The sequence below is a fragment of the Myodes glareolus genome, chromosome 7, assembly GCF_982192425.1.
Source record: "Myodes glareolus chromosome 7, mMyoGla1.1, whole genome shotgun sequence".
NCBI classification, from domain to species: domain Eukaryota; kingdom Metazoa; phylum Chordata; class Mammalia; order Rodentia; family Cricetidae; genus Myodes; species Myodes glareolus.
The window spans coordinates 58,621,468-58,633,666 of NC_142032.1; the positions used below are offsets into that span (position 1 = coordinate 58,621,468).

At 52.3% G+C, this 12,199-nt stretch overlaps 1 protein-coding gene across 2 annotated transcripts; it reads left to right on the forward strand.

Annotated features, from left to right (window-relative positions):
• Positions 1-5,259: 5,259 nt before the first annotated feature.
• Gal (galanin and GMAP prepropeptide) lies at positions 5,260-10,777 on the forward strand. 2 transcript variants are annotated; one of them, XM_048458526.2, is made up of 6 exons: positions 5,260-5,381; positions 5,580-5,657; positions 6,325-6,379; positions 8,851-8,940; positions 9,324-9,401; positions 10,563-10,777. In XM_048458526.2, the coding sequence occupies exons 2-6, from the start codon at positions 5,580-5,582 to the stop codon at positions 10,631-10,633; spliced, it is 372 nt and encodes a 123-aa protein (XP_048314483.1). In that variant the 5' UTR covers positions 5,260-5,381; the 3' UTR covers positions 10,634-10,777. The 2 variants fall into 2 exon arrangements, with proteins under 2 accessions (XP_048314483.1, XP_048314482.1); XM_048458525.2 differs by having other exon boundaries at positions 5,276-5,399.
• Positions 10,778-12,199: the final 1,422 nt, after the last annotated feature.

Below are 12,199 nucleotides of genomic sequence, written 5' to 3' on the forward strand. Positions count from 1 at the left end.
GCTGGTGACACAGGTTTTTGAAGTTCTTGAAGTGTGCTGGGTCCCTTAGAAGGAGACCAAAGCAAGACCGCGGAAGAGTCTTCTTCAGAGCTCAGACAGAGGTGGGCCGTCCCCCACAGCCTATTGGCCCTCCAGAGACCTCACATCCCGAAAGTCAGATGGGCCCATCTGGTCTGGACAGTGCTGTGGGCCTGTCTGACACAGGGCCAGGAAACAGATACAGTGGACCAGGGCTAGTGATGAGTCACCTGGTCCCTCAACCCCCACCGTGGGCAGTGGCCTGGTCATCGGCAGCTCTTTCCTCCAGGCTGAGCTGGGTGAGTCACCTCAGGATGCAGGTGGAATTCCAGACTGCCAGGAGGGAGCATGCATCTGACCATCTCTGCAGTTCCCAGGGAGGGCAGCTCAGCTCTCAGGGCTCCCTGCTGGCAGGGAGGCCAGAGGACCCTCACTGTATGAGGCAACCGTGATGCGTGGGTTTTCACAAGAAAGTGGTGTTGCCCTGGCCCAGAAAACAACCCTTGAAGTCCCACCTGAAGCCGACACAGTGCTCGCCAGGTCCTCCCATGCCCTCTCCTTTCCACCTCATGGTGCCTATCCAGAACCTCACAGGCCACACATAGGACATCACAACTGTCTCTGCCATGGCTGGGTGCCCCTAGGAGTTTAAAATTTAAAAGTGGGCAAGCCATCTTCCAGAAGCTTCTTAAGGACAGAATTCTCTAATGGGAGGCAAATATAATCAAAATACATTATATGCATGTATGAACATGCCATAATGAAGCTCATTACTATGCATAATTAATGTATACTAATGGGGCTGGGGAGAGGATGCAGTCAGTAAAGTGGTTGTCACGTGGCCAGCGTTCCATCCCCAACAGCTGTGTGACACCCTGGGCACAAATGATGCACACTTGTAATCCCACCGCCGGGGGCAGCCAGGTCACCCCGGGGCTCAGGGTCGGGTCAGCAGAGTCTAATTTGCAAACTATGGATCCCTTTGAGAGACCAAGTCTCAAGACAAAACAAAGTAAAACAAAGGTGGACAGCTCCTGGGGAACATCACAGACCTCCACATGCACACTCGCCTGTACACACCTGCACACATAAGCACACACATGTATGTGCTCACGCACGCGTGCGCACACACACGCGCACACACACACCATTAATAATAAATTAAATTAAAACTCCAGAATTTAGATAGAAAAACAAGTTGGAAGCTAAAGAGATGCTCAGCTCTTAAGAACACAGGCTACGGTTCCAGAGGACCCAGGTTTGATTCCCAGCATTCCTGTGGCTACTCACACACACCTCCAGAGGATCTGACTTCACCTTCTGGCCTCTGTAGGTATTGCATGCATTTGGCAGCTACACTCAGGCAAAAACCCTATATACATAAAAATATAAATAAAAATGTAAAAACTTTAGAATCATAGAACTCTTTAACAAAAAATCCTCAGTACCATAGTATGCATTATTTAAAAAAAATGAAAACCAAAAAATCCTCAGATAGTCCCAAGTTTTCCCCCTTCTCATATCGCATGCCAGACCTCAGGCCTTCAACATAAACCTGAGGGAAGGATGCTAGCAAACTTTCATGTATATTTTGAAGCTCCGTAACAGCGTTACTCCGGACAACTGAATACAGAGACTCACTCACAGGATGACAGACTCCTATCTGGTGACATGTCACTTTAGTTAAATCTTTCCCAAGGTGTTATTTTGCTTTGTTTTGTTTTGTTTTGTTTTCACGTTTTATTTGTGTGGCTTGTGGATGCCTGATAGACCTCTACCACTGAGCCACACCCCCCAGTCCCTCACTGAGAGATTCTAAGCATGTGGTCTACTCCTGAACTGTAGAAACCGTGGGAAGAGAGAGTCAAGGGCATCTTCAGTTTAGATCACTAGGCCATTCCCTTGGTTGCTTTTCTAGTCATAGTGAGATCACAGTGGGGTGCGAGGGTGCTTATTAGTCTGGAGGCTCCTCCCAGCCTCTTCTTTCCTGAGTCTATGGTTCCAGCATGGCCAGAACCAACAATGACTTGCTCTTCTCTTGTTTGTGTCATTTATCCGTCAGACTTCTGGGGAGATGTTGATAACAGTAGCTCCAAATGCATCCACTGTAAAACTCCAGATAGCATGGACTTGAAATAAAAAGTGGGCTTTGTTTGGAGGTGGGCAGCACAGTACCCTGTTTCAGTTTCCCACAACCACAGCCCCTTCAGTCTGGCATCTCTGAAATGGTTGCTTTCCACCAGCCCTCAGGGTCACATTCCAGGCAGGAGGAAGAAAAAAAGGACGACTGGAAAGAGGTGTGCTCACCGCAGTCCTCTGCTTGGATGTGCAGTGCCTGCCTCTCCAGCTGGACAGACCCGCCCGTCTGCTAGATCTGGCTGAATTCACTTCTCCTGATGACGGAGTTGTTATTTGGAGAGCAGTTGTATATTTAAGTCTGCACCAGATTGGAATACTCCTGGGGGCAGGCCTCTCTGATTTCGGGGCCACAGCTGCGGTGCCAGAGCACTATTGACACAGTCCCATGTGGGGCACTGTCCTTGAGCTTCCACATCTCTTTGGTGTTCAGGTTTGGGCGGGTTTTTCTTGGTGGCAGCGGCAGCTTCTGAGAAAGTCTAGTCTTACAGGTAGGAAAATGACGCTTTGTGTTTCGTGTCCATTACTCTAATGGTGACCCATTTTGCTAGCCACAAGCTGGGCCGCCTTGAAGATGACAAGTTGACAGTGACTCCACTGGGTCATTGCTGAGTGAGGAGCCCATTAGACTGGGGCCCTGGGTTCCAGCACAGCATGTACCAGGAAGCGGGGACCTGTTATCCTACACCCTGTCCTCATTTGTAGGAACGAGACTGTCAGGGATGTGGTAAGTCACAGCCCTGTTCTGTTCCCACCTCCCAGTGTTTCCCCCGGCAGCCACAGTCTAAGAGCTGGACAGAAACCCATTACCCAACCAAAATGGGGAGCAGTGACAGCAGGGGCCACCCCGAGTGGTGGAAACACCCTGGAGGGAGAGGCATTGAAGGGTGAGCCTTGAGTCTGGCCCAGGTCTTCCACAGAGCTTCCTTTCTTTCTTTTCTCCCCCCCTCTCTTCTCTCTCTCTCTCTCTCTCTCTCTCTCTCTCTCTCTCTCTCTCTCTCTCTCTAAGACAGGGCCTCATTTATTCCAAGCTGGCCTCAAGCTCACAGTATAGTGGAGAATGACCTTACGACTCCTGCCTCAGCCTCCCCAATGCTGAGTTACAGATGCACACCATCGCACCCTTGCTGCAAACCTCCTGAAATGAACTCACGACACTCAAGTGTTTGCTTAGGTGGTGTCTGGTTTCCCTGTGAGGCACATGGGAGAGATGACCAGCAGGGGTCTTGGCTTCTTCTTCTTCTTCTTCTTCTTCTTCTTCTTCTTCTTCTTCTTCTTCTTCTTCTTCTTCTTCTTCTTCTTCTTCTTCTTCTTCTCCTCCTCCTCCTCCTCCTCCTCCTCCTCCTCCTCCTTCTTCTTCTTCTTTTTTTTTTAACTTTTTGAAATGGGATCTGACCACATTGCTCAGGCTGGCCTTGAACTTGTAGGCTCAAGACACCATTCTGCCTTAGTCTGGGCAGCTGGGCTGCAGGCTGTTGTCACTGTCTCATTGGTTCTGGAGCAGACACTCGCTTACTCTGCTTCTCCTCTACCCTGGCTGCTTCTGATCAGGGAGACGCACTGGGGCTCTGCCTTCTTCCAATGTGAGAGGCACACCCCTTTCCCTTCGCTGGGACTCCAGCAGGGCCTGATAGGTGTTCAGACCCTAGTATGCCTGAGGTTGGATTTCTCTGGAGACCTTGGAAGATGTGGGCAGAGGGGTGTTTGTGCCTACTGGTTTTGAACATTTGCAAAACAAGGGGTGATTGAAGACAAAAGTATCATTTTGTTAAAAGAAGAGCCAGCCAGATGTCTTAGTGGGTAAAGCACTCAATACAAGCCTGGAGATCCAGAACCAGGTAAAAAGGAGAGAACTAATTTATATAAAGTTGTCCCTTGATTTTCACATGTGTGCCATGCCACACATGCCCAGGCATGCTGATTCAGGCTGTTCCTGCACTTTATGGCCTTCCTGTCCATGTGGGTCAGGGGATCTCTCCACAGGTGTCCCGAGTCTGCACAGCCTCCTTAGTGTGGAGACACGTGAAACGTGGAATTGGCAAGCACCATTCGCCCCATATTCTGTTCAGCCAGGGTCCCAGGTGGGTTCGTAGGGAGAGGGGATTCAGGACTGAGGCCTCACCTCCAGGCTATTCCTAGTGACCTCATTTCACATGAACAACCTGCTGGTTACTCCAGCAAAGGATTCATGTTAAGCAGAACCCTCTTTTCTTGAGCTTACAGGCTTCTCAGGACCTGGCTGACAATGCCAGTGGGGTCCACTTCTGAGCCAGGTGACCTTAAGGGCTGTGTTGTTTATCATAGGACTGCACCTGCTTGAAATATCTCACATTTGGGGAGTCTGGAGTTGACCCCTGCGTCAGTCCTGAGGTGTGATTGCAGGGTGTGTGGCCATGCCTGTGTGCTTCCCTGCACAGGTGGATAAACTCCTGGGGTGAGGACAGCTCTGCCCCCCTGCTTGCTTCTTAGCAGGAATCTGACCTGGAGCTCCCTCCACTCTGGGCTCTGCAGAATTCAACCTCAGCTACAACAGAGCCACTCAACAGGGTGCTCAGGGATAGCAGGCTCCAAGGAGCATGCTGGGGTGCAGGAGGGAGGGTGTATAGTGGTCAGACACCCTCCACTCTGCCCTCACCCCGAATGACGGTCCCCCGCCCCAGTGAAACAGGAGTGGAGGTCCTGGGCACAGGTTGGGAAGCTGCAGTCACATTCAGATGGGGGAGCAGGACCTGGGAACTTGGTTTCTTAGGAGGTGCCCCGACTGTGACGGCTCAAGCTTGAACTGTGGGGTGGACCTTCTAGCTCTAGCCCTGGGAAAGAGTGTAAGGCTCCTCACCGGCCTCAAAATGGGGTGTAAGAGTCACTCTTGTTTGAGCACCGGGGTGGAACAGTGGGGAGGGACTCTGTGATTCAGAGATCGCCTGGCTGATGGTCTGGAACTGGGGGTGGTCCTCTCTTGCTCTCCAGGAGCGGGTTCCTGTCACTGCGGCCCTTGGGACTCGCCGGAGGCGGCGCTGAGCCAGTGACGCGGCAGCTCCCGCGGGGCATAAATAGCGGCAGCAGCGCTGCTCCTGCAGCGGACACGTCGTCGAGGGATCCTCGCGCTTTCTCACGCCGCTGCGCTGCGCCATGCGGTGAGCGACCCGCCTGTCTGCCACGCCACGCCCGGACCGAGACACGCCCGACCTGCGTCGACCAGCCACACCCGATTCCCACTGCTGCTCAAGGTACCCGCGCCCACTGAGGTGCGTGTGCCAGACCCGAACCTTGTGTAACTGGCCGCCCTGTCCCTGCCCCTCTCACAGCTCTGTCCCTGTTGTCACCCCGCTTCTCCCACCCCGAAGGCATTCCTGTCCGAGTGGCCCCCAGACATGTGCGTGTGCTGGGCTGCTCAGATGGTGTCAACTCCGCCACTTCTCTTTCAGATGGCCAGAGGCAGCGCCCTCCTGCTAGCTTGGCTCCTGTTGGCTACCCTGTCAGCAACTCTGGGGCTTGGGATGCCGGTAAGTGCTAAGGACTAAGGGGGTCAGATGAGGGGATCAGCCTGGAGCAAATGATGGTTCATTCTCTCCCACAACAGGAGTGGGGGTGGGGGGTGGTGAGTCCCTGCAGCTGCTGGGTGGGGGGTCCCAGGAGGAGGACTGAGGACCTGCTGGACACTAACAGGCTCAAAATGGCTCTATCCTTAGCCAGGTGTAGAGACCCAGGCTTGTAATCCCAGCATTTAGGAGGGAGGTAGAGGCAGGAAGATCAAAAGTTCAAGGCCAACCTCCCCTACTTAGTGAATTTTAGACCAACTTGGGCTACACATGGTACTGTCTCAACAAAACAGTGAGGTAAAGGCTCCCACTTGTTGGCCAAGGCCTGGGTAAATAGACTAGCCTCCCCTGGAGATTGGGAGTGCTGAAGGTACAAGCCTCAACCCTAAGACTGCTCAGGACTAAGTCTGTCGCCTGGCTCTGAAGACAATACTAGGAGTTATCAGCTGAGCCTTACTCTGGTTGAACATCAGGGGGCCTGGAATTAGTGCATGCAGTGGTGTGCTCAGGTCAAAGGTCACTCTGGGCAGCCTGGATGCCCAGGCTTCTGTGCTGTGCCAGACTGGAGAACGAGGCACAGGCTATTCTGCCCTGGGACCGAGGCTGTCTGACCTGTGTCATCCTGTTTTAGGCAAAGGAGAAGAGAGGCTGGACACTGAACAGCGCTGGCTACCTTCTGGGCCCACGTGAGTGGTGTAGGGCTGGGTTGCTGAGGCTGCGTGGTTCCTGGTGCAGCTATGGGAGCCAGGCACTGTTCTCATAGCAAGTTTACTCTCAGATGAATTCCCATGGGGCTGTGGGGACTGTGGGTTTCCATTAGCCTAACCCGCTGCGACTTAAAACACCTGCTGTGTTGGAAAGGGGGGGCTCTCCCATTCCCTGAAAGGCTTTACCCCTCCAGGCCTCCACTCTTCTTACTCATAGCAGATGAGCTCATTCCTAGGGTCTCCTGATGTCATCCACACCAGCCTCCTGGGAACCCCAGTGCCTAGCCTCTTTGCCTCATCTGGGCAGAGCCTCCTTTCCCTTCCACTTCTGAAAGCTGTCCTGCCCCACTCAGCACCCGACACCTCCTGGGAGCCAGGGACCACCTGTCACTGCTCTGCACACTTAACCTCAGCACCTGTTCCTTTAAAAGTTTCTTCTACTGTCTTGCCCCTTAGTGGGGCTTTGTTCAAATTTTCTGGGTGAGTCTTCCAGGTCTCCTGGGAGTTCTGATTAGACCCCCTCTCTGGACCCCTGGGTCTCACTAACACCCTCCCCACTTTCTGATATCCTGAAGCTACTCTCTACGCTCCAGTAAGGGAACTCTGACAAACTAAGGTAGCCAGAGAACCCACCTGGAGGCCTACCTGAGCTGACTTCTTTCTTGCTCAAACCTGTTCCCCAGTCCCAGCCCCACTGTCACCCCAGCAGCTTACACAAACACTAGCCTTGTCCCTTCCGGCACAAGTCCCACTCTGTGTCACTAGTACTTTCTCTGTGTTCATGGCTGGAGAGGGTCAGAGTCGAAGGACTTTGCATGGAGTGGGGTGGGGCAGATCACCTAAGTGTGTCAGTGATCCGTCAATCACATCCTAATGCTGTCACCCCATGGTGGGTGGAGACTGATATTTTGGGTGGTCTGACTGATATCAGACTTGGCCCGAGTCTGATATTTCTGTGTGGTGTGAATGTTGTTACCTGTGACCACTAGAGACAGGGATTTTGCTTGGGACTGTGCAATCACCAGGGGACAGAGACAGCTCTGCAGCGACAGACAGCCACAGAGGGGAAAGGCACCTGTACAGAGGTGTCTGGTGCTGCTCCACCCCTCCGCCCCCAGTCCCTGGTCTGTGCCCTGGATGTCTGGATGTATTTATTAATGCCTTCAGAGGTAAACTATCCCAAAGGAGGGGATTGGGTTGGAAGATACTGGTTCCCTTCTGAGAGCTGCCTGGTTAGTTGCTTGATTGTTGTGGCTTTCAAATTTACATGCACAGCTGTGTTGGAGATGCCTGTCCATCTTGAGAACCCACTCACTGTCCCGACACAAAGGTAGAGACAAAATAACCATCCATCCACCCCCAATCCTCAGTCCGCCACAGTGAAAGGGACAGAGGGGTAGGGCTGTGCTTCCCAGCCTGGGTCTGCATGAGGCCACATGTGCATACTGCAGATGTGTGTGGTCATCCTGTGCAGGATCCACGTAGTCACCTGATCGCTGGGAAGCTCTCTTAGCACAGGTCTGTGGAGTAGCCTACAGACTGGTTCCCAGGGTCCTCACAGGTATGAGCTTGGCACTGACCCATGGCTTTAGAATATTGAAAATGTTATCAGGAAGACTTTGAGTCAGAATAGAAAACTTGTTCTCACTGCCAAGTTCATGCAGCCATCCAGCTGGGTCAGCAGGCGCACTGTGTACTAGCCAGGTGTCAGGTACTTTCAATGCCACTGAGGTGTGACAGATTTTGAAGGCCAGAGCTTCTAGGATGCTAACGCTTCAGGGAGGAGCTCCGAGACGAGGTAATTAGCCCTGAACTTTGACTCTGTTGAAAAGAACTCTCTGGTCTTTTTGTCTAGTTTGGCAGGTGGGCTAAGTGGCCAGAAGCCCCGAGTCTCGTCTGTATCACCTATTTTGTCTCCTAAGCCGCCCCCTCCAGCCCGTGTGCCCTCTCTCAGTACTCATCAGCTGCCATTTCTTTCCTGTACTGTGGCCTTGTCTCTTAGGGAGCTCTCCGCCACACCCACAGTTCTCTGCACCCACTCCTCAGCTCCACCTTCCCTGGCTCTAGTCCTCCTACATGGGAGTGGCTTTGAAAATAACAATCTGGACACGTTTTAGACATCTCCAGTCTCTAGTTTCCAGGGATGCAGAGACCCAGATTCTGTTATCTTTCTGGGAGGTATTGTCCTAGGAGCCAGCTCCTGTCTCTGGCACCTGTTTGTTTGGAGACACCTGCTCTGTGCCCACCCTCCTTGTCATCAGCCCCCTTCTTCCCATTGGAGTCTCAGTTCCCTGTGATCACCACTCTCACCCAGGGACCCTGGAGACATTGCTTCCCTCTTCTGGGGCCCTCACACACTGGCTTTATGCTGCTAGTCCAGCCGTGTGTGGTCTTCCCCTGGCTGATAAGCCACAGTGACAGCAGGCTCTCCCTCTTTGGTCTGTGAACAGATGCCATTGACAACCACAGATCATTTAGTGACAAGCATGGCCTCACAGGCAAGCGGGAGCTACAACTGGAAGTGGAGGAAGGGAGATCAGGTAAGGCCTGAGTCCCTGCATGTGCACCCGTCATTCCTGGGACTCCCACATGCACGTGGGGTGTGGCGGTTACACCTATCTCTATCCTGCCTCCAGTTACAGCCTGAGGCTGTCCTGGCCGGATAGAACCTGAGAGCCTGCGGCCTCATACACCTCTCAACTGCCAAGACTGGGGAGCAAAGTCATGGGGCATGCAGCTACAACAAGGGGGTTGACCACGGAGGCCTCTGGAAGAGCTGGTCCATGGCCCCTCCACTTCTCAAGAGAGGCCCTGGATGGCCCGGGATGCCCCCAGGCTTTCAGCCAGCCTCCTTGGCCTCAGATGGGTGATACAAGGGTGGTAAGAAAAAAGACCGTGAACACTGTTCTTCTCCACTGTCTAGGCAGCATTGATGGGCCCCTGCCTGAGAGCAACATCGTGCACACCATAATGGAGTTTCTGACTTTCCTGCACCTTAAAGGTATGGGAGTATTTTCCATCTAAAATGGTATCTTGGGCTGCCAGGCATACCCATCTCTGGCAGGAAAAAATAAGAATGTGTTTCATGGAATGCCACAGGTAAGCATCCTACGTTAGGACTGAAGTACATTGCACTCAAACGTCCTGTGCTGGGTCAACAGGTTGATGTCACTACTGAGAAGGGAGTGGAGCTTTGGGGGTCCCTATTTTTGGCATAGTGCTTTTCAGGGCCAGGTTCTGTGAGCCCTTGAGAAGCCATATTCTGTTAGCACAGGTGCTTGGCAGGTTGGCTCTGGGAGCTGTTTCTGTACTCAGCGTTCAGCCATGCTACTGCCCTTCCAAGAGAAACTGAAGGACAGAAGAATAAAGCCTATAGGGGTGCAGTGGCGGGGCAGGGGTGACACTTGGAGACATGGCCCAGTACTTGAGAACACTTGCTGTTTTCCAAAGGACCCCAGTTCAGTCAGTTCCAAGTACCTATGTCAGGTGGTTTACAATCACCCATAACTCCAGTTTCACAAGATCTGCTAACACACACACACACACACACACACACACACACACACACCATGAAGTTTTTTAAAAAGTAAAACCAATCAACTAGGCAGGGGAAGTGAGAGAACTGATAGCCTTAGTTTCAACTCTAGGTCCCCAGGCCTCTAAGGAGCTTCTAGGGCTTTCTGCAGATTTCTGGGTGACTGCTCCTGCAGAGGCACCTTGGCTCTGCCAGGGGCTTCCAGTGGGTTTTTTGTTTGTTTGGGTTTTTTGTTTTGTTTTGGTTTTGGTTTTTGGTTTTTCAAGACAGGGTTTCTCTGTACCTTCTCAGTCTGTCCCGGAACTAGCTCTTATGGACCAGACTGGCCTCAAACTCACAGAGATTCACCTGCCTCTGCCTCCCAAGTACTGGGATTAAAGGTGTGTGCCACCACCGCCCAGCCTCCAGTTGCCTTTGATCTTGTAACACAGAAAGTATTTTTAGATACTAGCTTCACGACTGTAGTGCCTACCCTCTTTGAAGAGTGGGCAGTCCTTCAGACAGAGGTTAGATACATGGATGCTGTCCCCAGTTCAGGGTCCCTGTGATAACTTGCCCCTCTCCATGGGTACTAGCATGTGATTCTTTCTCAAACTAACTACCTGACTGTTATTCTTCCTTATTCAGAGGCTGGGGCCCTCGACAGCCTGCCTGGCCTCCCTTTGGCCACCTCCTCAGAAGACCTAGAGCAGTCCTGAGACAATACCCACCGGCACCTGCGCCATGTCACTCTAGGCAGAATCTTCTACCAACTCCTCAAGCAAACCCTCTGTTCTCTGCTTTGATGCTGTGATGTTTTGATTGGAGTAATTATACTGTGTGACAATAAAGACTAGCACGTATCTGGGACTGTTTGGTTCTTCTATGCTGCAGCCCATTACCTTAGTGTGGTTATTTATTATATCTGTGTGCTCATGTTCACATGCACACGTACACACACCTTGAGTATTGAACTCAGATCATCAGGCTTGGCAGTAGATGCCTTTACCTGCTGAGCTGTCTCTCTGGATCCTCACCAGTGTGTTTTAAAAGCATGAACAAAGGCACAAATGGGCACAACCCCACCCTGGAACAGTGGCTAGGAAGAGAACTGGCTCTAAGCAGAAAGCAGATACCAGAAGATCAGAGATGAGCACAGGTGACAGGAGAGCCCGGTACCCATGTGCTAGACTGAGCTGAGCCTTCCCTTCTGCGTCTCCCTGGTTATAGGACAGGCTGTCAGCACTGGTCTACATGGCTGCCTATGTGTGTCTTTTGCACAGGAGATGAGAGGAGACCGTATAGGCTCTACATCAAGGATGACTCCAACCTCATGGTCAAAGCAACCCTTACTTCGCTGTTTCTGTAAGAGGCACTAGCTGATGTCAGACATGCTGTCCCCAGGTTCAACCACTCCTTCTCATATATTCCTGTGTTTCAGACCCAGCTTCCACACCCAGGTGCCACAGCTGCAAAGACTGTCTGCCAGGACTAAACCCTTACCCTGCCCTTTTCCCTCCTGTTTTCATTCTTCCTCTTTAAAAAAAAAATTCTAAGTGTGTGTGTGTGTGTGTGTGTGTGTGTGTGTGTGTGTGTGTGTGTGTAGCATGTTCATGTGTGTGCAGATGCCCATGGAGGTCAGAGGCCCTGAAGCTGGAGCTACAGGTGGTTGGGAGTCATTGGGAGTCACCCTCATGTCCTCTGGGAGAGAAGCAAGTGCTCTTCACCACTGAGCCATTTCTCCAGCTCCCCTCACTCTTCCTCTTTCACACTTAACTCTGACTTGAGTCGGCACCTGGACCCTGAGACTTACACAAGACAGACTAGCAGGCCCTGTCCAGTGTCAGGGGGTCTGCAGGCCACATTATGCTCCAGAAGAGTCCCCAGAAGAATGACACCTGGGCTGTTCCAGTCAGCCCCCAGCCTGAGGCTTGTCCTATGTGGCATCTTTCTAGCTTTGCTCCCTCCAGTTCAGGGCTGTGACATCATGTGCCCCACCCCCAATTCTCCAGGTCAGCAGCTGCAGCTATGCCAGCCTTGCCTCACTTTAGCCCTCCTCACCTTAGTGCCTCCTAATGTCTGGCAAGCCTGGCACATGGTCCAGGAGTCTATGAAGCTACCTTGTCATGAAGCAACCTTCTCTTCTGGCTTCTGAGGTCTCCAGGAGAGGGTTCCTAAAGCCATTCCCATGACAGCCTGGACTCTGGGTCAGCAGTGCACAGCTGTCTAACCCCTACTCCCCTTCTCCGTATCCTCTTCTGACTTCTAGACCTTTTCCCCATGGT